Here is a 27,862-nt window from a genome sequence, read left to right as displayed (position 1 = left end):
TCTTGCAAATTACCAATTTCAACCACTTCACAAATTGAAGGAACATCTGACATCGCTTCGGAGGAAGATATTCGGCGTGCAGCGTTCATGAACAATACTCTTCCATCTGATTGTTTGGATCAGTTATTTCATCTTCTTCTCGAATACCAAGTTTTATTTTCTGACAGACCTAAAAAAGCAAATGTGGAAGCTTACGATATACAATTGGATACTGATGTGCCAATAATAGCACCAACTTATCCTGTTCCTTATGCTAGACGGGATGATATGGAAAGAGAGTTACAAAAATTGCAACAGTGGGGCGTTATACAAGAAAGCACATCTCCCTATAGGAATCCACTCCACATAGTCCCAAAGGCGGGAGGTTTATGGAGACCAGTGGTCGACTTCCGTAAATTAAACCAACACGTAATTTCTCCGATGACACAGGTAGAGCCTATCTCGGAATTACTACAAAGATTGAAGGGAGCGAAATACTTCACATCTATTGACCTTAGTTGCGGTTATTTTCAGATTCCTTTGACACCAAGGTCGTTTAAGTTTACGGCATTTTCTTATAGAGGCATTTTGATGGAGTTCCATTTTTTGCCTTTTGGAATCAAAAGTGCCGTGAGTGTGTTCGTTGATAGAATGCATAAAATATTTGGCAATCATACAAATTCTTTCCTGATTGTTTATATTGATGATATTTTAATTTTCTCTCCATCAATTCAAAACCACTTAGAACATTTACGTTATGTTTTATCAACTCTGAAGACAGCTAATATGTCTATTAAATTGTCGAAATGCAAGTTCTTCCAAACTGAAATACATTTCCTAGGCCATGTGATTTCTGGAGAAACCATTCATATTGATCCTGAAAGGAACCAAGCAATCATGGATTTTCCAGTTCCTCAAAACAAGAAGGCTCTAAGGAAATTTTTAGGAATAGTAAATTGGAGGAGAAAATTTGTTCACAAATTTGCAATGATAGCTGCTCCTTTGTATGATTTACTAAAATCAAATAACAAGTGTGACTGGAAGGAGAATCATCACCAAGCTTTTAATGATTTGAAACAGCTAGTTACATCTCCTGATGTATTAGCTCAACCGGATTTTAGTAAAATTTTCCATCTTAACACTGATGGAAGCAAAGTTGGAATTGGAGGAGTTTTATGGCAGTTATCAGATGAAGATGAAACGTTAGTAATACAATATGTTAGTAGAGTATTGCGTGGTACAGAATTAACTTATTCAACTCATGAGATTGAATGTCTTGCTATCCTCTTTTCAGTAGAAAAGTTTAGTGTTTATCTTAGTGGAAGAACATTTGTTATTCATTGTGACCATCAGTCACTTTCATGGCTGCAGTCGGCTAGAAGTTTAAACCCAAGACTAAACCGCTGGGCATTAAAACTTCAAAGTTTTGATTTTACTGTTGAACATATTCAAGGTTCTACCAATATTGTGGCTGATGCCTTAAGCAGATATCCTGCAAGGGCACAGGGAGATTTATTCACATCGAAACTCTACGTTAATAATACAAGTATCGATCTCCTATCCCAAGATACTCCACAATATTGGGTACAATCTCAACAGAACGATGAGCAGTGTCAAAAGTTAAGAATTGCGATAAACAAGGGAGATTCTAAGTTCGAAATCAGAGGACATTTTAGAATGCATGAAGATATCTTATTCTATAAATCTATTGCGTCTGAACACTGGAGAATATTTGTACCTAAAAAAGCTGTGGAAAAGGTACTGTATGATCATCATGATTTATGTGGACATTTTGGTTATTCAAAAACCTTCAGAAAGTGTTCAAAATTTTTCTTTTGGCCGAATATGAAAGCCAGCATTAAATTATATCTGAGAAATTGTCTTGAATGTGCCAAGTCAAAGCAGAGAGTGCAACGTATCACACGAGAAGATCTTCACATATTAACTCCTAAAATACATCAATTCCTTTCATTAGATTTGATTGGTCCGTTACCAGCTTCTCAAGGTTATCAATATATACTAAGTATAGTGGATCTTGCAAGTAAGTTTATTATGGTTTATCCTTTGCGTAAAGCTTCATCTATGGAAATTATCAATAAACTAAACCAATCGTATTTTCATCATTATCCTGCATGTCTAATTATATTAAGTGATAATGGTTCACAATTTAAATCTAAGGAGTGGCGAAGTTTTATTACCTCCAAGAACATCAAGCATATTTTTACTTCGCCATATTCACCACACGCTAATCCAATTGAACGCTACAATAAAGAGATTGTGCGTTTACTGAGGTTATTTTGCAAGGATAATCATAAATCTTGGGCTAAATGTTTGACAAACGTTGTCAAATTGTTGAACAATTCATATTCTGAATCTATTGGTTTTACACCTGCGGAACTATTTTTACACGATCAAGTTAAAGATAATATAACTAATATTGTCGATTGGCCTGAGAATATTGAAGAATTATCCTGGAAGGCAAAATACTTGGAGCTAAAAGAAAAACTTAAACATCGAAGAAATTCTAAAGGTGTTCAAACAAGCTCTGGTACTAAAAATATTGTCAAAGGAGATTTAATCATGATTAAAAATCATGCTAAGAGCTCTGCTTTAAACAAAACTATCTACAAATTATATGATTTGTTTATTGGCCCATTCTTGGTAATAGAAGTAAGAAACAATTGTGCGACTGTAGTTTCTCTAGATGGAAAGGGAACAAAAGGTAGACAAAACCTAGAAAACATTAAACCTTTTAATTGTTCGGAGGAGAAAAGAAAGGAGTTGTTAAGAAATACTGATTTATGTTTTAATTGTACATAAGGATTGAATTTGTTGTAATTTTGTGCAAAAACGAGTTCAGTTGTTTGCATTATGTATTTTATTATCATGTGTAAACCAGCATGAATTTATTATCTCTGTTCTGTTGATCATCATATTATCTTTTATGCAAGAACTTACGTTTGGCTTCTATTCTCATCAGTATGGTGTATGTCAATGTATTGAGGAAGAGTGTTGACACGAATAACAAAGGGAGAATTATACAAAGTGTCTCTCTGGAAGAATGATAAGAAGGAATATATATATAATGTAAGTTGAATGTAATGTGATTCGCATTTTTATTGAAGGGCTTCGTTTGCACATATAGTTTCAAACGGAAGAAGTGCACTCGTTAAGAATAAAACCCTTTTAAATGGACATAAGATGGTTATGAAATAGTAATGGTAATGAGATTGCAGTAAAGAAGAAATCTACTGAAGATGGCTGTAAAGAAGATGTGAAAGGAATAAGATTGGTGCCAAAGAAGTAGTAGAAGAAGAAGTGAAGATGATACATTGAAGATGTTACGTTTGAAAAATATACGTATTTCTACATCAAAGTATGATATCAAGGTTTTCAACCGGAGGAGGAGGCTATTGCAACAGTTCTTTAATTCAAAGACATTTTACAATTATATTTTGTTATTTAGTTTTGTGCATAATCTGAAAAGAATGAAGAAAACTTCTGTTGTGTTACTCTATTCAATGTTGATGTTATTTTGTTTGTTATTCGTAACTATAGTGACTGTAGAAATTGGTTAATATACTAATGTGTTAAGTAACATTTGAAAAGTTATTTTTATTCAAAATATTGCAACAAACTGCTCCACACCGGGGACAGTTGCAGTTGGCAACCTGGTTTCTTGTGAGTTGGCAACCTGATTTTTTGTGAGTTGGCAACCTGATCTCCTATGAGTTGGCAACCTGGTTCCTTAGGGGTTGGTAAACTTATTTCTATTCATAGCCTACGACCACGTGACATAGTGAGATAGCCCACATCTTGAACTCTGTATACGCAACTGGTTCTAAGGTACTACATAAAACCGCAAGGCAATAGTTTAATTTACTGACTGATAACATATTGCCTACAAATTAGCATACACCTCACGAAAAAAAAACACAAATACGTCACCGAGTGGGCATCCCCCAAAGCAAAACGTTTAATTCGGACAGTGGTTCCAGCATCTCTGCTCGGTTCATAACTTTCTATCCTGTTCATTCGACAGATTTCTTCTTTTAAAAAATGTTAATGTGAATCTGTGCCGCGAAGTTGCATACCTGCGAGGGTAGCGTCGAAACGAGGTGCTGTGAAAGTTAATAGGTGTTGTACGGTGACACCTTGTTGCGTAATGCGTGTGTTCAGAAATGATTGTTTGCTCGAGTGCAAGGAGTATCAGTTTGTGTGCACTGTGAATGCTGAGCCTGGGCCATGATGTCACGAAGACGCAAAGAGAATCGAAAACTGATCAATCCGTCTCTCGAAGTGAAGGACCTGCTGCATTCCTTCAAGAAGGGAAGGAGAGAGGTTATTGTTAAACATTCCTGCAACTCCATTGTTCTGAGGAGGTAGCCGTGTGCCTCCGCCTTCTATTTTTTTTTTTAAACTCCCGTCACTTATCTAGCATATCTAAGGTTTGTTCCAGTCGAGAGAACTGAACTCATTACAGCACATGTTTTCGAGACGGTTGCCTACCTGAGAATGCATTAAATTGGAACTTTTTGAAGGGATGGATGTGTGTGCAAACGTATTCGTAATTATCGTTCTGGGAGTTGCCGTTTTCTGAAGACGAAACTATGTCCGTCAGGAATTTCTGTTTGGGGACCCGAACGTACTGTTGATATTACTTTAACCTTTCGAGTAGGACTCATTCTACAGGAAGCCATCAATATTGGGCAAGTCCAGGCATTTGGCGATCCGTTGGATAAGAATGAAACGAGCGAGCCCACTTAAACCTTCCTGCTCGCCCCTAAACTAGGCAGTGAGGTTGGATTGTCCAATGGACTAACCTATTTTTTTTTACCGTTGAAGCAATGTAAAGGCACGGCCGCTATTAATTGACTGTTACAGTAACAAGTTCTGTTATATATCAAGTTATGTTATATATAAGCATGGATAAAACCTTCAACTCAATAGATAAAAAGCTTTCTTTCAATTTTTTCTCGTTTCTGACCATCAACACAGTAAAACGAATAATACTACAACTCATTTTATTTGTATTTTTTAAAATTCCAATCAGAAGAGTCTTGGTATGTTTAAAATACTTTTGTCACACACATGGCTTTGGAAAACTTTCTCCTTCAACTATTTTCTTCTGATTTTTCTGCGTGTGTATTTAAACATCTGCCAACATATCTGTCCTGGAAGCAGTGGCGCTAGTGTCGAATATGTACGTCATAAGGAAGATTTGTAGTAGGCACATAGCTTGGCGCTACTGTTGAAAGGAAACAAGGTTGAAGAACATACGAAAAACCAAGAAATCCAAATACTATAATGTAGCAGAGGAAAACTGAAATAAGAAAATAAATGGGCAAAGAAATTGGATGAAGAATGGTAAAAAGTAAAATCAGAATTAACAGATAAAGTAGAGGCTGTAGAAGCAGCAAAACAGTGAAATCAGAACCGTACAAAACAAGGGGGAAAATAGTGAAGAAAACGAGAATAATATTGAAAAAAGGCAAAATGTTCTTGGGAAGGAACAAAAGTACTTGAAGATTATTTTCCTGCCCTTTCCCACAATTCTAGCTGTCCCCACACCAGTATGGGAAAGAATGTCAGTCTGGAGACTATATATGTAGACATTTGTATTTTTCTTCATTATGTGCATTATGCTATGACTCCTTGCGTCAGCAGTGTCATCTAACAGGCGCATAGATGCCTATCTTCCTTTTGAAAACATAGAACGTCTTAAATACCACGATGTTAACCTAGATAAGGTCGGGTAGGGAAAAAATCATGAGATATAATGGAGGGGGAGGGAGATTTTTGTAACGTTATTCTTGCTTTCGAAAGGGCCTTGACCTCTTTTTAAGGCATTGCCCTTGTTTCGAACATGCGATAACCGTGCAATGCACTCCAGGAGCTTTGCTTGCTCAGCATTAAAACTACTCAAGGGTGGCTTATGTGTGAGACTTTGCCGCTCTTGAAACTCCCCCTTCCCCCCCGTGTTTGTGTGAAAACTTGCGATTGCCTGGCTTCGTATGATTCATGGGAGAAGGGGGGAGGGGAGAAACAAATGAAAGACTTAAAAGGGTCCTTCCACACACGGATAGCTGTTTGCACTCGCCAGAGTGTGCAAATAGAAGGGTTTCAGCTATCAAACGCTGCGGTGGCGTGGGCGGCCTGCCTGTATTTGCGAACGCATTAAGGCGAAGAGGATTCTGGGAAATACTGTTTTTCGGCCTTTTCCGAGGCCTTGTGTCGTTATATTTTGTTTTGTGCACAAGTGAGGACAGTCTCGTGGTCGTTGCGAAAAGGGGGACGGCGCTGACACCATTCATTGGATTGTTGAGAAAAATAGCTTATATTTTTTTGCTAACTTTTGGAGAAAAATAACATTGGATTAGCTAATATTAATATACTTGAGTTAAATTCACAAGAAAATCTTATAAACCCTCCCTTATGTACACTATCTACCAAAAAGTAATTGGGCACATATGATGGTGGTTAATTTAGTATCTAATTTGAATCATTTAGTATCATTTAGTGGGGCCACTGGTGGTTGTTCGTGGCACAATGAACTCACAGGCATACTGCACAATACTAGACAATGAAATGCTCCCAACCTTGTGGCGTTTTTACGGAATGGACCCCTGTTACTTCCAGGATGACAATGTTAGGTGGCATGTTTCGGAGGCTACTATGCAGTGGTATGCCGACAACAATGTTCACCGATTTGTCTGGCTTGCACAGAGTCCTCATCTCAATCCCATAGAACACCTTTGGGAGGCATTGGACTGGCGGGTGAGGTCTCGGGGGATGCGGCCAAATTCCATTGTCCAACTGAGTGAGATCTTGCAAGAGGAATGGCAACACATTCCAATGGACGTCCTCCACGAACTAGTCGAGAGCAAGCCTGACAGATTGCCTGCTGTTACTAGCAGCAAGAGGTGTCTCAACGAGGTTCTAACAGCGTTCGTACCAGCAGACAACCATTTTGTACACGTGCCCAAATACTTTTTCGTAGATAGTGTATTATGAATGATACAATGCACACCAACAATACATCCTTAATTATGCCATTTACTGATTTCAATATTCTTCTCTTTTTATACTGATTTCAATAAGCAATTCACCACGAAGCGTTATAACAAGAATATATAATAACAATAATAACCAGTGGCGGAGATTGGGTTGCAAAACTAGAAGGGGGGGGGGGGCATGGTGCCAAAATTGGCGGAGGCAAGGACAGTTTACTTTCCCTTGGTAGATAAGGTTTAGCATACTGCAGGGGCAACTGTAGCTTGCCCCCTCCCCCCTAGCCGCCGCCACTGAAATAACACAAATTAATAGTTGGCTAGGGCCGTTATAAGTTGGCGCCACTGCTTATATTAATGAATTAATGATAGTCGATATAAGAAATTAATCGAAGATTTGTCAGGGCCTTGCCACAGTGCTGACATTAAGCGGGAAGATTCTTTGTGATTAAGGGTGATTCAGGGGGTTGGCATTATGAACACTTTGTTTGCATATCCTTGTATATTGTTGGTGGTGGTAGTAAATGTTCTATAAATGAAAAAGAAAATTGTCCTGTTTATTTTCAAAAACCGCAAGATAAAATGAGTTGAAAAGTAGAGTGTAAATCGCAGGAACCAGGGGAGTTTCATGGTTGTACATTGTACTGTTTACACCACGCCTGGGCAGCCCGTTGTATTTGTGAAAGGGCGCTCTCGTATGCACGTGCGGATTGCAGAGTGAGCAGCAGTACTGTAGCGTTGTAAGAGTGGCGGAATGGAGGTAGGGAGTTAGGCATGATGCTTCGTCGGTCGCGTTCGTGCAATGTGCAGGCGGGGAGTTCACACCGCTGCTCGCTAGCCCCACAAGTGCAAGCATGTTGCTCAACTCAGATTTGCAACAAAGAATAAATGTTTCAAGAATTGGCTTTTTATGTGGGAAGTCGCACAATATAAATTTCGTGACCAAAATTCTCTTCTTAAAAAAAATCATTGTTTAAGGTAGTAGTAAAAACTATGAGAGAAAGAATAGTGCGAGATATTCGATCATTCGCTGTATCTATTTGGAAGTCTTGCTATTCCACTTATAATGATCGAAACAAAAATATCAGTGTTGCCAATAATTGAAACTCAAAGGTTCTCCACATAAAATCCGTATATAAGTCTGCAAGTGAAAAATATCAAATTGCAGATTTTTCTTTAAAAATTCTATGATGTCCGTTTTCTCAAATTTGTTACAAAGAAATGCGAAGAATATATTGCATCCAGTTGAAAATTCTCAAAATTTGTGATTGGTTCTTTCAAATTGGCACATGATATCAACGTTGACAATAACATAACATTAATCGATTAATATTAGTGGAAGAATTCTAACTATTCCGAATTTGGTGGATTATTTCCCCCGTTTATGAAGAAAATTCACGTTAAAATTTAGATGAGCGTGTTCGTCTTTTGCCTTTGTAATTTTATTTGGTTTTAGTTGTTTTCTTCGTTTTTTAGGCAGTGAAAGAATTCCACTTGTTTCCAACATTTCCGAAAGAGATGAGAAACACTATTTAATACTCTACTCTAAAGTGTATTTCCATCGCATGCGAGAGAAAGTTACATATGTCCAACTGCGGATGTGTGATAATACGTGTATACGTAAAAAATCCTCGAGATTAGATACGTAAAAAGTCCTCGATATTAGATACGTGGAAAGTCCTCGAAATTAGTCATGAGGGAGTATCTAAATTAGGCAGAAAAGTCACTTGTTGCTTTTTCATAAATATACTCACCAACCGGCATAACATATACATAGAGTTATCAAATTCTCGCTGTAGTTTACAACTACGAGAGGTATTTTGTGTTGTTAAATCTGCCACTGCCATCTGTTGTTGAGTACCTACACTTTGAGATTTTCTGAATAATCCACTGAAAGAAGAATTTGTGACCACATAAGTTCCACACGATATCAATTCAAAATCTCTTTTAGAATTTAATTGACATCCTGTATGCGCCTTGTTGTCACTGTTTCCAGATCGCGAGGATTCGTCTCGTCCAAAGTCACACACGACCGTCGCGTACTCATCTCAAGTTTCAAATTAGTAGACACACACACACACACACAACTTATTAAAGCAAACATAAACAACCCAATTTAGGAGAGATTTGAGCGGGAATTTCCTCCTGTTTACTTTCATCACGAATTTAGGGGGATATAAACAAAATACTCCTCAAAAGTATTTTGTGATCTTGTTATTTTAGCAACTTTCTCACCATGATACTGTCGCTGGTGTCGAGAGTACTAAATTGAATTCTTCGGAGAAAAATATCAAAGGCGGGCCTGTGCCAGATGTGAACAATGACCGGGTGTATGTAGCAGACGTTATATCGCACATAGTGCTTATATATGTTAAGGGCTTCGAACTCATGTGTGCTTTTCATTCAAGAACATCTCATGCATCTGGCTCAGAACATGTTTACAAAAGAAGACGAGTTTAAACACACCCTTAGAAATCACTGCAAATACTCAAACGCCCACAAGTATTTCACACATGTTTACGCATTTGCTTTATTGTACTTTGTGGGAAGGGATAATGGAGGAGGAGAAGAAAAAAGCATAAAGGCAAACCCGTATGACCGGTTATTGGTGTTCGATCGCTCTCACGGCTGGGGACACAGGTGGCAAAAACTTCTAGGGACTCTCACTTTTGTTTTTGCGAAGACAGGTTAATTGCAGTGTTCTAGATGGCGCTGCCTCCTCTAATGAGTACGTGTTGTTCCCGTTACTGTTGCCAAAACGACGGCACGCGAACCGCACCGGTTGTCTGCAGATTGGATATGATTACGGTACCTATGAGAAAGGGAGCTGTTGCTACATATTGGATGTCAAAAACAGATTGATTTACTCTGTAGCTGAGTGGTTAGCTACAACGTCAGAGGTCCCGGGTTCGAATCTCTGCCGCGCATGGGCGTTCTTTCCGAGTGTCCCTTCATAAATCTCATCGTATTATCAGACCTTATCGTCGCAGTTAGCCAAAACTGGCAGTAAAGCGAGGCCAAATAATTTTCCGATGTATTGTTCCTTTAAGATAGCTCTGGGTCAGTCACCTCTCCCCCCCCCCCTTGTTCAGATCAATGGGTCTTCCTTTCTAAATAATTTCTTCCCTTAAAACTAGTAAGTCAATTTATTCAGAAATTATGATATCAATGTTATTAGATATGCGAGTTTTTTCTTCCCATTCCACTCATTGATTAGTCGGTTGTTATTAATTTTAGGGGTGGATTAGCCTGCTCGACTTCAGGAAGATCGGTCTTTTTTTCCCGTTGCGATTAACCGATTAGTGCAAATAAGTCAACAAAAACTATCGTCACTGATTTGCCATTATTCTTCACCTCCTTTTTTTTATGGAACAGTGTTGCTAAGTCATTTTTGTAAAATTCCTTTCCACAACGACAACATTTCCCTTTCCATAAAAAAAAAAATCTTTATCACTTTACGGGTGCTTCAGATAGTGCAAAATATTTTAAATATATTTAGGCAAAATGAAAATACAAGTTGGTATTTTAAAATAATTTTAAAAGAAGCCTGTGAAACAACAATAAATCTCAAAAGCAAATATTCTCCGCAAGTTATCATCTATTTCAGTGACATCTATGGAGGAGTATGGAAAGTCGTACCAAACGAGCGGCTATGGACATCATTAGTATCTTGGGAAATTCGTGCTGACAGCACCAAACCTGGCCTGCTTAACCTATCCACGCAGGCATATAATAGCATAAATAAGCATATAGCTGAGTTTCGCAAGTTATATTTTGTTTATTTAAGCAATTATATGCAGGCCATGTTTGGTGCCGTTAACATGTATTTCCCAAAGTGTTAATGCTGTCCCTAGCCGCTCGTATCTCTTTCCGCGTAGTTGTCGCTGAGGCCGCCAGATGGAACCACTAACTGTACAAGGCGTTATGGACAATCTGAATATACCTGTTCACATCAGTTTCCTTGATTTACCTACTGATTTCTTCCCAGTAAATGAGATCTGCTGGAAAAGAAGATTAAATTCTATAAAAGAGCAGCTTTCATGTGTAACGAGACTGCTACTTCTAGACTCATAAGTTTTCATAATGCAATAATTGGTATAAAATTGTAGCCGAACAAAGATCACGTTAAAACGAGATAGTGGATATTTTCTTTCGCCTTTTAAATATTGTGACGTTTTCCTGTATTTATCGTTCCTGGTTCCTACTACTACAAATACGATAATGCCTAGCAGATATCGTTTATCTTGTAATGAAGGGTTCCCGGGTTCGATCCGATGGGGCAGAATGACCATACGTCTAGAAAAATCCAGAAGTTAGCTCCAAATTATATCTAAATGTGAGACATTTCATGCTAAAATAAAGTATCTGGCATTTTCTAAACTATTGTCATGGAAACACTGTTTCAAGTTATTTATAGAAATTTAACATCGCTTTTCTGCCACTTTTGTTTACTTGCGCATAACAATCCAAATGCTACAATTTCGTCGTGAAGATTCGAGCAGGCATAAGTTCACTGCTAAGATAGCTCGCGTCGCGGTTTTGGTTGTTTCGTATGAGTTGCGTTATTTGTAGAGCAAATGTAAGTGTGACCAAAAAAGTGTACATGTTGTTTCAATGCGGGCCTGCACGATGAATTTAAATTCTGCGAATCCACACAAACTCAAAAGAAAATTCCTAATGAATTGGTGAATGCTAACATATTTTCTAGTTTAACTTATAATAATAATAATAATTGTTTTATGATTCCTTTGTAGGTCAAAATATTATGGTCACCCTACGATGGGCAAGGTGCGAACCTCACTTTATAATGTAGCTCTTGACCTTATAGGCCTGCCTTTTTTGGTGGCGTAGTTGTAACGTTGTAGCCTTGTAAAATCAATGGGTCCCAGGTACGATACTCGGTGGAGGCACATATTGATCAAATCCCACTTTAAACTGTAGATTCAGTCCCGATTAACCTATATGTGCATAAAGTGACTTGTGTACTAGCGCCAAGATTTCTGAAACCTCGGAAAATATGCGAACTACAAGCTTTTCCGTGAATTAAAACTAGCAACACTGCTTCTATGCCAGGGTTTCAAATATGGTAGTGAAGCTACTACAAAAACTCAAAGAACAATACAATGCGCATTTATCTGCTACAAATAGGAACTGTTAATTATGGGGTGTTAGGGTGTATAGATAAATCACACACCTTATAAGACTTATTCAAGGTGAAAGTGGAAATTTGCACGTCAGATTCGCACTGAGACACACTGGAGGAGTTGGAAACACTGACTGGAAGCGGGCAAAATAAAAATGTTTGCTCGGCTATGTTTATCGCCTTCCCTCCCTCCCGCCATATCTTTCTTATGCCCTGCGCCTATGTCAGAAGGTCCCTGTCCGTAATTTTCCACGATGTATGGCAAGTGTGGGTTTACGAGCAGAGAAAATCTGTAGCTGAATTTATGGAGGCGGCAAGAGCTTGTTGCGCTTGCCTCGGCGCTTCGTGATATTCGACGCCATATTGTTCCGAGGAGGGACGTGATTCGTCCATTGTGACGCTCACACAACGACTACGGTACTGGCCGTCCGTTCTCCTGATATATGGCATAGTGGAAATGACTTCTTCTTCTTCTTCTTTTTTTACACACATCATTATGTTTTTGCACTGTGCACACATAGTGTGTTTTCGTGTTATTTGCTAACGTTCTGTTCTTGGTTTGAAAGATTTCTTAAAAACAGCAAAAATTGTTTTTTTCAAAACATAACATTTATGTTATGTTTTGAAAAAAACATAACATACACGTGCTTTACAACACGTGTTGTTGTAAAGCAACATTTGTAAAGCAAATGTTGCTTTACAAAAAGCAACATTTGCTTTTTGTAAAACAGAGAATAGTTTTTGGAAAACTACAAATAGATTTTTGAAAATTGAAAAATCTGCTTTCGATAACAAGCGTAGTTTTTGTAAAGAAATCAGTTTTTGAAAGCTGGAAATAGTCTTTTGAACATAGAGGAATCGGCTTTTGAAAGCTTGAAACAGGTTTTTGGAAATAGAGGAATTTCATTGAAAACTTTTTTTTTTTAATAGGAAAATATTTTTTAAAGTTGGGAAGTACATTTTTGAGAATGGAAGCCATATAATCGATAAAAGTGATCTCACTTCCCGATTGTTCTGGCTTCAAGAAGCGGCCAGGTTTTTATAAAGATGTAATTGTGGTAAATTAGAGGTAGTGTTGCCCACGAGACGAGACTTTGGCCTGTCTCGTCTCGTGGAAATGCTGTCTCGTCTCGAAAATATTCGTTTGTCTCATGACACATGGTCAATCTCGTCTCGTCTCGAATTTTTAAAAGCCTGTCCCGTCTCGTCCCGTGGGCAACACTAATTGGAGGATTATTCAAAATGTTGTTGACAACTAAAACAAACGTTTATTGTAATAGAAGATTATAATATTTTTTTTTAATTAAAGATTTATCAAATGGAAGTTTGCATGTAGGAGAACGTACTTAGTAAAGACGTATGCTTCACATGGAACCATACACACGTTAGGTCGATGGTCAGATCAGCCCATTCTTTCTCCAACACCTTCACTTTTGGTTATATGTCCTCTAAGGGTAACAAGGCAGGGCAGGTTAATCTTTCACAAAACTCCAAAGAAAAAAATACATAGAATGAAGGTCGGAAATCGTGCAGAGTGGGCCACAGTTGTACGAGATTAGGTTAGATTACTTTTCCGCTATGTTGTCTAGTTCTTTTTGAATAACCCTGTAGATCCCTGCTGAAAACTTTATTACTCACAGTTTAGAAGAAATAATTTCTTGTGCTGAAGGGAAATAACCATGCTGCAGACGCATTAAAAATTAATTAAAATACAATATGTGAATTGTTGAGTTTTAGTTTTAGTGCAAAATGTTATCTTGGTACCTTAATCATAGCACTGTTTTTTTCTCTTCTTTTCAGAATCCGTCAATCCATCTAACCAAGGCCTCATCCCTCCCTCCAGCATTACGGAGTTGTCGGACAAGCAACTTTTCTCGGGTTTATATTCACCAGGTAAGCACTCGTATATGCATATTTTCCAATTTTCGAGAAATATGATTCAATTTCATTTTATCCAGATCACTCTGGCGAAGTTTTGTAGTGTACACATAAGCATAATTAAAGTGTTAGTGCACATTTTAGCTCCAGGTTAATGTAATGCATTTGAAACGTGTGTCCTTTGACAAAGGATGGGAGGGCGTATGTGTACGCACAATTTTCATGTCAATAGTAATAATAACAACAAAAGTAATACATCAATATATATGAGAGAGGAGGATTATTTTAGTGCGCAGTGAAACTAAGTCATTTGCTCCTTCATTCCATTGGCGGTATACATATCCAAATTGTAAATTCAATCACTATTGACCTCTCTGTAATATAACTGTCGTAGTGTTAACTACGATCCAAAAATATCCAAAGCACTCACGAGCAATTCTTCCTTTGTGTCATGTATGCAAACTATAAAGAACATTACTTACGCTTTTTTTCAGATTGCATTACTTCCCTTTTCGTTATCTATATTTCGCTTATACAGTATTAGCATATAATATGCAGATAAGTATTAGAGACCTTCTCTCAGGATATTAGCCGTGTGTGATTCTGGAGGCATAATCCGTGACATGAACTATAACCTGACAATTTAAGTCCCGATATGCGCAGATCGCTGCGGAGCACTTCCTATTACGTCATCCTCCCCACCACTCTTCTACGTACTAGTCTGGCCTTGAGAGTACGAGTGGTGCCAACTCAGCAAAATTAAGCTAAAACAAATATGACAAACGACTTTTAATGTGTAGATTGACGATGCCGGCTCTTATCAGTTTATCAGTGGTTCATTTGATTTAATCCGGTCTTTGAAAATGCGTGCGGTGCGCGTATCGTAAACTGTAGTATTACGCACGCGCGTTAACGTTTATAACGAAGAGAAACTACTGGGCGAATGACTTCATTTTCTGAATGCGACATCGAGCAGTGGCCTGGTTTTTTTTAAAGCCGAGTAGGGTGGGGGTTCTTTTGTTTATCGTACAACAATCGCTAAGAGAAGGCAATCTGATAACATGCTTGCCTGTGTTATTTTTTAAAGCACTGAAATGTTCTTGCTCTTTACTCTTGGCTGCATATCTTTGAAATGCAAAATTCAAATCATGCCGGGTCCAACGAAATCCACAATCTGCGCTAGAAAGCCCCTTAGAGGACAGGCCAGATAAATTGTTTACAATGTTGCAACATATTTGCGAAATCAGAAGGAGTTACATCAACTTAAGTATAATATGTTGTGGAGTCCACAAGCGCCGCCACGGGAGTATCTAAATGGATGGAAGTTTTAAAAGAATTAGGTTGAATTGATTTGTTGTTTTAAGTCCACTTTATGCACAGTAAGGCTAATCGGGACTGGACGTACAGTTTAAAGTTTGATCCGAACCACTATGTGCCTCCACCGGAAATCGAACCCGGGACCCCTTGATTACAAGGCTCCATCGGGGAGGCCAAGTTTTAAAAGAAGGAAATGAGTCGTTGGCGATAGGTGAGCTGAATTTCTGTACTCCGACAGGTAGAAAACAGCCCAGGAGAAAGCGAATACAAATTTCGTTGAAAATCCTCAGACCATTTCGCTCCCTCCAGGTTGCAACACTGCGAACCAACGTCGCTGCAGAGAATGGAGTGGGGAAATGTGGTGCGAGATGCGCAACAGCTATTTGCAGCGTCTTGTTTATAAACTTGTCAAGTTATAGTAGGTATTAACTTTTAACGTGTAGGGCATAAGCTATATATTTCACGATATCTGCAACACCAAACATGCAAGGGTATGTGCAACCTTATTGCAAACAATAATAATAACGAACTAAGTCACTGTGATTAATGTTTAATAAACACATAAATAGAGGTGCTTTTTTATAAAATGAACATAATACTTGTCATAGCAAGCTCATATGATACCCGTAGTATCGATATCCGCACCATCTTATGAGATACTGGGTACTTAAGTGCGCCGAAAATTTGGCCTGTGGGGTAGCAACTAGCAAATTCGAAATTGTCTCTTCTTTGGAAATACTACCATGATATTCAAAGGACTGAAAGATGTGAAAGTTCGATCCCCCCCGTCCCTTGTTTTAATCCGGCCCTCTGGATTACTTCCTACTTTAATCCCTCAAATCTCTCCTTTCACCTTACCCTGGGTACCAAGCGAGCAGATTATATTTGCGCCGGAATTACGAAAGGGGGGTTTCACAATTTATATTTTTTTAGTCCCTGGTTCGTTACACATGTACAGCAAGTGAATAAACAACTGGTTTTAAATGGACAGTACCGTAATTCTTGGAATCATAACATTTTTAGTAGGATTATATTGGTTTATTATACGTTGTTATATATACACATACATATTTACATACTGCTTCCATGTGCGAATTTACATAATCAATCAATTCCCTTAATTCAACATAATTGCGCACCTATGGCTTACACCATCGGCACTTTCTTTATCGTAGAGTTAGCATAACTATCTCTGCGGGCCTACCCTCAGCGTAAGTGATATTCCGTTCATTACAAATGTGTTTCCTTACGCCTTTACTCTATCTTATGGGCATCAATTATTCAATACGGAAATATCCACATATTCAAAACTTTTTCTAAAAGGGGACTTGGGACAGCAACAGGGGTTGGCTTACACCAAATGCTACATTATTATATTAAGTCTAGCCACCAAAAGTGGACTAAACTTGAGGAGACGTTCCTCGACGTCGATCAATGGGGAAACACTGTTTTTTTGCTAAAGCCCACTGGCCTTTTTTATAGTTGGGGTAAACGTCCGTGGACGTGGACCCCGTAGCTTTGGAAAATTCCACTGCCAACGGTCTTTTGAGAGACAGCTAGGTCCCCCAACCGGGGAGATAAAAAACAGGGCGAATCTAATAGCCAGTAAAGCACAAACCAATAAGCACATACCCTTACATGCAATAATAACATAAAAGTACACTCATGGAAACATATTACTCAACCCTACACCTTGTAGCTGGCCAGCAATTAATTATTACAACATATCAAAACCAGTAGTGGTCAATCCGACCATTACAAAGAGTACATCTGTTAACAATTTCTTCCAAGTATTATATTTCTTCACCTTGAGAATTTAAAACTATAATATCTCGAAAACGGTGCATTGTAAATAAAATGTGAAAATAACCTAAATAAAATAGCAGAAAATTTGCTAAATTATGTTTTTTGTTTAATAGAGCTACCATAAATCTTAATTGAATTAGAAATCTTCAAATATTTTATTTAATTTTTTGAATTAGCTAAGGAATTGGTTTCCGACACAAATAAGTATGTAACAAACTATGTAGTTTACGTCCTAAAGTCTGTCACTGGATCAAATTACTACTGTACGGACGCGATAAGAAGCGGCGTGCAATCAGAACGCAGAACGGTAGAACGTGACCAAATTCTGTCTCCTCGTTGGCTGACATGTGTCTGGGGGGGAGGTTCTACGTTGCCACGTTCGCACAAACACACGGACAGGCGTCAGCTGTTGGCAAGCTCGGGAAAAAAGCGTCACGCGAAATTAAGCACGTACGTATCAGTATGCTAATATATATTATTTCCGTCGTAAAGTGATAATTTAACGAATCTAGAAGTTTGAATCTGAAGTTTCCTTTGTTGTGTTTTTATTATGGTACATTGCAAGCATCAGCTACCGGCATCTTTTTACTTATGTTGTATCGTATCACAATTACCAACAAAAGAAAATGCGTCTTGTGTTATGAACAACACTGTGGCAAATCGTTCTCCTTTGATTTCATTCCGCCTCTCTTTGCCTTCTTTGTCACGCCGCGATTGTTGAAGCTTCAGAACGTACAAATGAAATGTATTTCTTGAAAATTAGGGCAAATTACGTACAACTTCGTTTCGTTAACACGTTTTTAAATTATATTTTGAGCAACATACAAAAATTCACCTCTAAAACAGAATTTTACAGAACTGAGTTACTGTATTACGGAGAAGAATTTATCAAGAACAAATCAATTGTGTGTGAATTGATTGATTGAGTTGGTGTTTTAAAGTCCACTTTATGCACACTACGGCTAATCTGGAATGGACCTACAGTTGGAAGTGGGATCCGAACCACTATGTGCCTCGACAGGGTATCAAACCCAGGACTACTTGATTACAAGGCGACAACACTTACCCTACATGTGGGTGTGTGAAGTGAGATAATTTGGAAAGCTATATGAGAATACAGGCTCTGGCAATACAGAGTTCAATAAATTACAACGAAACGCTTGGCAATTGCTCGATTTCCTTAACATTAATGATACATTTGGTACATGTGTGATTAATGCTTCGATCTACCTGTATGTAAAAACATAAAAAATGAATGAAAGTACAGAAGTAGTAGTTAAAGAATCAGTTGTTTTTGCTTACCGGCTACCATTGCAGTGGCGCTATCCCAAGATCATCTTCATTGTTGGTTGGTAAAGGAACATCTTCATCTGAGCTACTACTGTCAATGCTGTCTTCCCGCCCAAGTGAAATTACAAAATCCTCCATTTCCTGATCTTCAACTCCCTCCTTTTCCCATGCTTCGGAATTAATCTTCCTTGTGTGTTCTATAGCCGAACGCCACCTATCTGCTGTCACATCCCCGATAGCCTGTTCTGTCAATTGCAAAATTTTAGACGGTGTAAAAGGTGGCAAAGTGTTCCTCTGTGCTACCAGCCCTTTGACCTGTGCCCAAGTAAGTTTGATGAGAACAATGGAAGTGTCCCGTTGTTGACTGTTTAACCAGATGTTTAATCCTACACGTGTTTCTGTGGGCTCGCGAAAATCCTGAAGTAGGTCAATCCGGCAACAGCGCGTCGCTACCAGAGTGGGTGGTTCCACGCCCAATCAAGCTTCAGGAATTTCCCTCTTATCACTTTCATGTTGCGAGACTCATACTTGCGCCCAATGGTTTATCCAGAATTTTTTTCATCTAGAAAATGAGGGGGGATGTAAGTTCGTCTTAAGGGGAGTTGAAGGGGTAAATTTACAGCTAAAGTTACCACAAATTGGCCCTTCATGGAAAATTGTACGCGGGAAATTTGGGGTTTGCTAGGGGAGTGTGGATAAATCCCTGCCTGCGCCGACAAACATTCCACGATATCTAGACAACACTAGATCACCCGAATGCATTATAAGGAATTATAAACGGATGTAATCTTCCGAGTTTATCAAAGCGGTCAGTGGCGTGGTGTGACATTCTCGAAACTGTAAGCAATCCGAGTAATATCCATATCATTGATCAGTGCCTTCTTTACTTCAACTGCCTTAACCACTTCAAATATAATGAATTTCACAAGAGCCTACATTAGAGGTACAATATTTGGCTATAGATCATTATACATATTTACCTGCACAGGTGAGAACGTTATAAGCACAAGTTCAGTGTCTCATTCTTTTTCCGGTTGCTTACACAACAAGATACAGTGGCATGCTGTGGCGTGGCGCTGGCTGGCAGAAAGCAAGAGCCGGTATAGTATCTGGCCGGAGTGGCAAGCGCGTTGCTTAAATGTGTCTTACCACTCCATCTGTTGGCATCATCGAAAGGCAGGAAATTTTCGAAAATGGTCCACCACGTGCTAACGGAAAAATTCTATTACACCACATTTCTAATATTAACAGTAGAGTACTGAAGGGAGAAGATTTCGCTCGAGCGCCAATTAGTTCGAACGGACGACGCTAGATAGCGTACGGAATTGAGAGCTGAAAACGGTCGGTATACACTCGAAGCCAAGTAGTACACGTATAGATAATCGTAATTTGTCAAATATGGGTCGTAAAGACGCATGGAAATTGAAACATAGTCATCATCCCCATGTTAGAAGGTAGTTTAGTCCATCTTACCAATACACAGTGAAAATGAAATAGATGATCGTGTGCTGAAACTACCAAGCCGGATATTTTACATGCATGTGTCTACCACTACGATTATTGTCACATTAAAATGAGTATGGTTTTTGGCTTCTTTCAAACATCGTTCAAATTTAAGCATGCACTTCAAGGCGTAGTCACTGATATGTGTTCAAATACGTTGAATCTCCAGCGTTTCAATCTCCTTAGAAAAGCGAATCGCTCTTAGGACTTGAAACGATTTATTGAACTCTAGGCCACACACCTACTACCCCCCCCCCCCCCGTCCCTCCTCCAACACCATTTTATGTTACCAGTCGACATACTTTTTAATTGATATCGCGGAAATTTTGGGGCTCTCACCCCCTCTTTAATTCCACTTGCCCGCGAAGACGTTAAATTCCATCTCTCTAATGGAAGTAATATCGAGGCTCCCCGAGCGCTCTTGAGTTGATTTACAGTCCCCCTAAATGCGACGCCGAGGCCCCGGGAGGGAGACAAAAAGAGGCTTTAAGAGGATTGGGACGTTGCCAATGTTTGGGAAGAGGAAGATGATAAAAAGGTTAGGATGGTATTTTCGGCCGCTCGTTCCTTGTTGAATTTATCTTATAATGAATGTTGCTGCGTGGGCGGAAGCTAGGTGGTTTAAAACTGAGCCAACTTTTTGAACATTGTAGTGGTCTGCTTGCTTGTTGAAGATTTGCGTTCGCTTAATGAGATCAAAGAAGTCGTCAATGGTTACTGGGCTTTATATCGGCCAGTAGTTTCGAGCTTAAAGATGGTTCACTTCATTCTCATTCTCGCCTTGAGCTGAAAGAACGCTCTTCATTTTCGTGGTAGTATTCTGAGCTAAAAAAAAAAAAAAAAAAAAAAAAAAAAGCCAACTTCAATCTCGTTCCTAAAGGAAATCGCTGAGGATGGAAAGGATTGGATTGATCTTGCACAGGATAGGGACAGATGGAAGGCTTGTGTTGCTGCATCCATAAATAAACCTTCGAATTTAAGAAGGCTGGAAAGTTAGTTAGTTAGTAAAGAAATGCTTGCTTGTGCCTATGTAGTTTAAAATGGAGTTTCGAGGCTTTCGCTCAAGATAGCTTGTTTAGAACGAGAATTCTATACTCTATTGGCCGTGTTTCCAATAATTTAGTTCAATAAAACTTGAATCGAATCTTGAAAATTCTTCTTCAATATTTCTTGCATCTCGAAAGTGTCATATCATCTATCTGAATTGATTGATTGAATTGTTGTTTTAAGTCCACTTTATGCACAGAAAGGCTAATCGGGACCTAACCATTATGTGCCTCCACCGGGTATCGAACCCGGGACCCCTTGATTACAAGGCGACGATGCTACCACTGCGCCATCGGGGAGGCCCATATCAACTATATGGAACTAATGCTGGTCGAAATACATTGGAAGGAACAATGACTGGAACTTGACCAAAATCGTCATACCCTTCTGAGCCAAAATCAGGACCGTCATTGGGAGTGTGCAACGCTTGTCACCTCACAGGCAGGGTTGTTGAAGGTCCAGGAATTTTAAATGAATTCAATTCCGGTCCAGGAGAGAAAATCAGCAAGCGTAAATGGGTTCTGGACCATAAAGACCCTTTTTATCAATAAAGTATTTCAATTCGGTCCAGGAACTTTTTTCAGACCAATTTATATCCGTCCAGGAACCTATTTTTTTTTCGGTGAATTTAAATACGGTCCAGGAACCTTTTTTTCAATGAAACAATGAACGTTGAAATTACAAAGGAGTGTGTGAAATGATATTCTGAGCAAATATTGGTGTTATTTCCCGATTTTTAATTGAGAATGGGTGTCCCAATCCCGTGCCCCCACCTGGTTACGCCAGTACTTACGTATCGTTAGTCTTCAGTTCTGCATCCATGCACATTGCTGCTCTTAATCTGAAGCGGTACATTAAGAAATATGCATCAGAAATGTAGAATTGGCCAGTATTACTAATTGACCTCCGATGCTTGGGTCATCTGCAAATACAACAGGTTGTCCTACGCTGCCCGCGCATTGTCGTTATCCGGCTGAAGATTTCGTATTCGCTTCCGGACTATTTATTAAGTAGCCGTAACAGTTTTATGAGCAGACAGTAGTGGGTCCTTTTAAGTACACAATGGACTACTTAGGCCACTCCGCCCAGGGGTCGCCGTCCGCAGAGCCCAAGTTCAATGGCAGTTCGGAAGGGTCCCAAAGTGTCTTTCAATCCAGTCTCCTTTTTTTTTCGCTCTTGTTGATTCATGAAAAGAACCTCCCATTATGTACACTTGTCCGCCCAAATAATTGATTACCCGGACTGGGGGACCCTGAAAGAACAAATGTGGGATTCCCGCGAGGGGTCTTTGGCTCAACAATTGCCGTCGTCGCTGCATGCGAAAGGGATTGTTGCAGCGCTTCCGGGTAGGCAATAATGCGTGATCCTCTGCCCACGTGTAAGTTATGGCCACTTAAGATGTTCCCGGGTGTGGGAAATGTGGCGCTGATGGCGGAGGCGATAGGGATATTCGATGTCCTGATGAAGATGACGATTTTGGTTGTGTTCCAAATTGAATTCTTCAGTTCCGTTGCCTTATTCGTCCAGCATCAGTTCCGCAACCGTTGAGGCATCTGAGATCGATACCCGGTGGTTCGGATATCACTTTAAACTGCAGGTCCAGTCCCAATTAGCCTTCCTGTGCATAAAGTGCACTTGAAACCAAACTCATTTATTTATCCGAGAGAGTTGATAGGACATTTTTGACATTCAAGAAATATTGAACAAGAGCTTTCAAGATTCAAGTTTTCTCGAACGGAATTATCGAAACTAGGGCCAATTAAATGCACATATCTTTTTCTAAGTAAGGTGTCTTGAATGAAAGCCTCAAAGTCGAAGTTATTGCGATATACTGACACTTCTAGCCTTATTTGAGTTTGTCACTGTCCAGGTATGGGTATCTATTTAGAATATCCTTACATCAATTTCATCAAATTCCCCTTCACCCTCTTCGGGATTAGACAAAAGTGAAAAAAAGCGACGCGATATGGGAAAAAATACTGTACAGTCATCGACAATAAAATGCAATAGACATCCTGAAATACTACGTAGATTTCCAGCATGGCGTTATGTGTGTTGCCTAACACTACGGCGATATCCAAAATTTCCATTGAAGTTTGCTCATCGCCTTAGGGAACACACACAACGCCATGCCAGAAAAAGAGAGTATTTCAGAAACTCGGTGCCCCATTTTTAATTGCGGGTGAGTGTACTTATATATAAAAAAGAAAGAGGAAATACAGAAATGAACTTTGCAAGACTTTTCAAGACAGTGAAAGAATGACGCAAAAGTATTGCAAGCTCGTGCGATAATAAAGAAAATCTTTGCAACTAATCTTGAAGTCTTCTCTTCTGTTCACGTCGGTTACGGTGTCTTTTGAGAGTACCTCCTTGCAGATTCAGTAATGCTCAAATGACAAGGTGCAATGCCACGTAATCTCCCCTTTGAATGTGTTTTGCAGCGCGTCTTCCTCAAAGATACCTCTCGCGGTGATGAATGCCGAAACGACACGGTGACGAGAACGTACGGAGAATAATGATGGTGTCTTTATCTTCCCTCCAGTACATGCCGAAACGAGAATCTGCCTGCGAGCTCTTTGGATTGAGCAATTTCCATGACCGCCCGCTGTTTCCGCTTCTCTTCTTCCGTATTGCAGAAAACTTTCCACTTCTTTTAAGGTTTTTCAGCGCTAGTCCTTCTGCGAGATGTTATTCAACCTGCATGGGAGAATCAAAAGATACTTTCATACCAGAACCCGCTGTTGTTGTAAATGTCAGAAAGCATCAGGATGTAAATTACAGTTTTAACTTCTTGTTTCCTGTGGATTCTTCCTCCCCCTTATGTGTATTACATGTGGAGCTCCACTGCTGCCATCTATCGGGTGTCTTTTCCCTTCATCGAATGAAACTCCAATCAGGCAGGTTGCAGTTAGATGGCGCAAACTGGTAAAAATATTGATGCTTTTTATGTGCGGAGAAATACATAGATACGTATAACTTTTCTTACTAAAATAGTTCACATTTTTAAGATATATTTTCCCCTGGTAGGATGGGATTGAAAATTCTACTTCCGTCGTATTTTTCTAGACAAATTTCAAGATATAAACACAAGACTTACAATGTTGAATATAAAATAGCGCTTCTCAAAACAATATTATTTTAGTCAAGGATTGAGGACTAATGAGGTACCAAATTTAAAATTAAAATTATAAATTCAATTTATTGGAATTGACGTTTTAAAAAACGAACACTTATTAATCAGCATGATACTTCACTGGAAAATTAAAATGTCTTCCAATAGATCTGGATTGGCTAAATGTTTGTACGAGTTTCTCTCCTGCTCTTTTTGTAAAATAGTTTTCTTAAGTGTCCTCGCAACGAGGGAAATGTTCCTGTAAGACAGGGGCGTGCCCTGAAAAAAATATCGGGGTTTCAGATGGGGTTACTAATTTTCATACATACACACGTGAGTGAATATATATGTGTGTGTGAGAGAGAGGTTTCCACGCACTTAGCCCGTCCTTGGTGCAAGAAGAAGAATTTTCCGGCGAGAGAAATTTCCCAGGAGGGAAATTTCCTATCGAGTGGTAACACTTCAGAGTACCTGAATTTTGACCTGGTAGCGAATAAGGGCCAGGCGCGCTTAGGTGTTCTGTTGTCAGCGACCTCCATTCTATTGTCTTTGGCTTCGATGTGACTAATGTAGTTTTCCTTGTAAGGGGCGTTCCACCATTTCGCCATCTACTTTGTCAGGGCGAGAAGGAGGGAAAAAAAACAATATCCCTTTGCGTGACAAATGGTCCGTCTGAATGTCGCTGACAGCATCCGAACGAAAGACAAAGCCCGAGATCATGTAGAGAAGGACAGGACAACAGTCGTGCCGCAAAGTCATTGTTATTAGGCTGGTTTTGTTTCTGGTGTCAGTGGGAACTCAGCCTAGGTTGCAGAAACGAATATCTTTAGATCTCTTTCCATTGATCAGTCATTCCGCGGGTGGAATGAGTAGCAGTTTGTAGCTGCTCCAAAGGACAATTAAGTTTGCTTTGCTCTGTATGTCGTATACTCAGGATTGACACGTTGGGGGTTGGCTATCGACGCTGAGCTCCTGTAAAACAAAATAGATTGGATTGATTTGTTGTTTTAAGTCCACTTTATGCACAGTAAGGCTAATCGGGACTGGACCTACAGTTTAAAAGTGGGATCCGAACCACTATGTGCCTCCACCGGGAATCGAAACCGGGACCCCTTGATTACAAGGCGACGACGCTGCCACTGCGCCATCGGGGAGGCCCTTATATCCAAAATAGAATCCAGAGTGTCTACCAGTCTGGAAAATGTCAAAGAATTTACTTTTTTTTTCTGGAAAAGACAGGGAAATTTTCGTGTTTTTCTGCAGAAGTTTAAGTTTTTGTAGTAGTGCACTAAAAATAGATTTTTGAACAAGGAAAGAAAGCAGAAGCAAGTTACTTTTAAATTGTTGTGGACAAATTACTCGTATAATGTAGGAAATGGGTTATGTTGTGAACTGTGTTCATCTAGAACTCTTACAATAAGTGGCTATTGGAATTTATCACTTCCTCGTTTTGGGGGGAGGTGTGTATGGTAGATAGTTATTAGGATTTATATTTATATTACTTAATTGTACCATAATGATGTACTATTTATGCTAAAATTATGATTTTTTTGTATAAAATAATTATTTGTCCATCATTACTCAATACTTGATTCCCTCTCCTTTCCCAACATCCAATTGCTGTTGAGTTTCCTTACACATTGTTACCTTTACATGTGAAGTTAATATTTTAAAACTTGATTAAGTGGGATTCTGAGTGTGAATGTTTAGCTAAAAATTTTGTAATGGTCTTCAAGACATGTTCGTGTACTAATTGCCCTAATGACTTGGTCTGGAAAATTTTGGTTCTTCGTGTGGAAAAGTCATGGAATTTTGTTTTCTTGCAAAGTGGTAGACACCATGAGGCACTGCCCACTAAATGGATGTAGCACAGTGATATGCAGAAAATTTACAGATTTCGATTTATTGGCAAATATTTTTTTAGAAAATTACATGACACCACCCAAGTTATTAATAGAGCACATTGTCATGTCGTGTTCCGTATATAAATGCTAGAAGATATTGTGCTACTGTAAATGAACTCAGATTTTCATATTGACACAAAGTATTCGTATCGTACGTAAGAGAGAGGTACAAACTGTGGTACTACTATAGTATGGGGGTGACACCTATAAATCATATATTTCGCACTTTTTTACATTCATGACGTACTATTTTGGAATGCGGAACATTTCCTAAGGTGAAATAATGCATTTCTAACTAAGATAATGTCTATTTCTTACATTTACGAGTACTTACTGTTACTTGTTATTTCGATTCTCTAACACACTTTTTGGCGACAGTGCTGGTTCATCGCGCGTTGTGCGACTGTTTTGTCGATTTATGCAGTGTTGCAACCTCGTTCACCCACAAACCATTGACGTTAGCCCTTAAAACCATTTTCCGTAGGGTTAGGTCAGTTAAGTTAGGTTAGGCAAGCATATATGCAACTATAGTTAAAAAAAATACTCGACACGTCATGTTCTAGTGAAAACACGACGAGTTTGAAACACTGACTACGGGGCTACGTCATCTAACACACGGAACATTGTGCTCTCGTGCAGAAAGCAAATGGCGGCAGCAGAAACAGCGTGTCTGCCAGAGATTTTCGTAGAAAACAACATGAATTCGCATTAAAATGGATCAAAACTACATTCACGAACTTCCACAACGCTACACAAAATGATTTCCGTAAGTACTTTCTCCTGTATATTTTAAGAAATCCGTCACCACTATACTATAGTGTTACTCAAAGTGTGAAGGATTTGAAAGCATTATGAGAAATCGTATATCTTCGATTAGCCCTTACAGGAGAACAATAAAACTCTGTATTGTATTAAAGGTGAACAGTGCGCCCTCTTTTGTTAAGATTTGAAATATAATAAAATGAATAACTGAATCTGTTTAAATATCGATGTTTATCGATTTCGTTTAACGATTGCCCAGTTGTGATCGATATTTATAGATTACTATAGTTAACGAGTTGTATCTTTGCGGGTAAATCTTGTCCAAGTACGGCTGCGCAGTAGCAACGGGAAGAGCTACGGGCTGCGCACCATTCTCCTTTTACTTTGTAAGAACTGTCGACCACTCAAACGGCCAGTAGGTGGCAACTACAGAAATGTACTCTCTCTCTCTCTGCGTGGAGTAGCCAAGGTCATCCGCAAAGATACAGTTCTTCAACTCGAGTGTTATTGAAAAAGACGTATTGCACATGTTTGAAATGATTGTTCAAATTTTGCATGTAAGTAAATTGTAAGTTTCAATTCAGATTTAATCTGTTTTGCGATGGTTCACATCTTCAGTGCTCATGTCTATAGGTTAATATCTTGCATACCTTACCCTCAAGTTAACTGTGCGTGAATTCTGATTATTTCCCTTGTTTCCTTCCAATCCAGGAACACACGACGTGACGGGAAATTGCCTCCTTGTGCTGGACGCTTCAAAGATTCCGGAAGCAGAGCTCGAACCTCGGGACCTCGCATTGCTGATGTTGTACTATACCTCTGCGTCCCGGTAAGTAGCCACGTGTTTCCACAATTTCCGTGTATGTATCACTTGAATTTCCTGCTGTTCAGAAAGAGCAGGGCTATGATATTATATGTATGCATTTGTGTGTGTTTGTGTGAATATAAAATGGTCATTCAATTTTCAAGAGTAGGCCACTCAGTTTTTAAAACAAAACTTCCAGTAACAAGCCGTACTCACAAGACAGGTACAATTTCGGCAGTAGCGTATACTGAATCCAATGATCTGGGCTGTCTCACTATGTCACGTGGTCTTAGGCTATGGATAGAA

The 27,862-nt window shown here is 39.1% G+C and overlaps 1 protein-coding gene across 2 annotated transcripts in view; it reads left to right on the top strand.

Moving 5' to 3' along the window:
- Nucleotides 1–27,862, top strand: part of LOC145987711 (puratrophin-1-like) — a 984,553-nt gene that overhangs the window by 603,874 nt on the left and 352,817 nt on the right. For both annotated transcript variants that reach the window (XM_083122282.1, XM_083122283.1), the window contains exons 5-6: nt 13,933–14,025; nt 27,463–27,580. In XM_083122282.1, coding sequence (XP_082978408.1) covers nt 13,933–14,025; nt 27,463–27,580 — 211 coding nt within the window. The remainder of the gene's footprint in view (nt 1–13,932; nt 14,026–27,462; nt 27,581–27,862) is intronic.

Source organism: Lepisma saccharinum, chromosome 5, assembly GCF_977018435.1.
Source record: "Lepisma saccharinum chromosome 5, izLepSacc3.1, whole genome shotgun sequence".
In the NCBI taxonomy this organism is placed as follows: domain Eukaryota; kingdom Metazoa; phylum Arthropoda; class Insecta; order Zygentoma; family Lepismatidae; genus Lepisma; species Lepisma saccharinum.
Note: the sequence above shows the minus strand (reverse complement) of the source record. Positions and strands in the feature narration are given on the sequence as shown.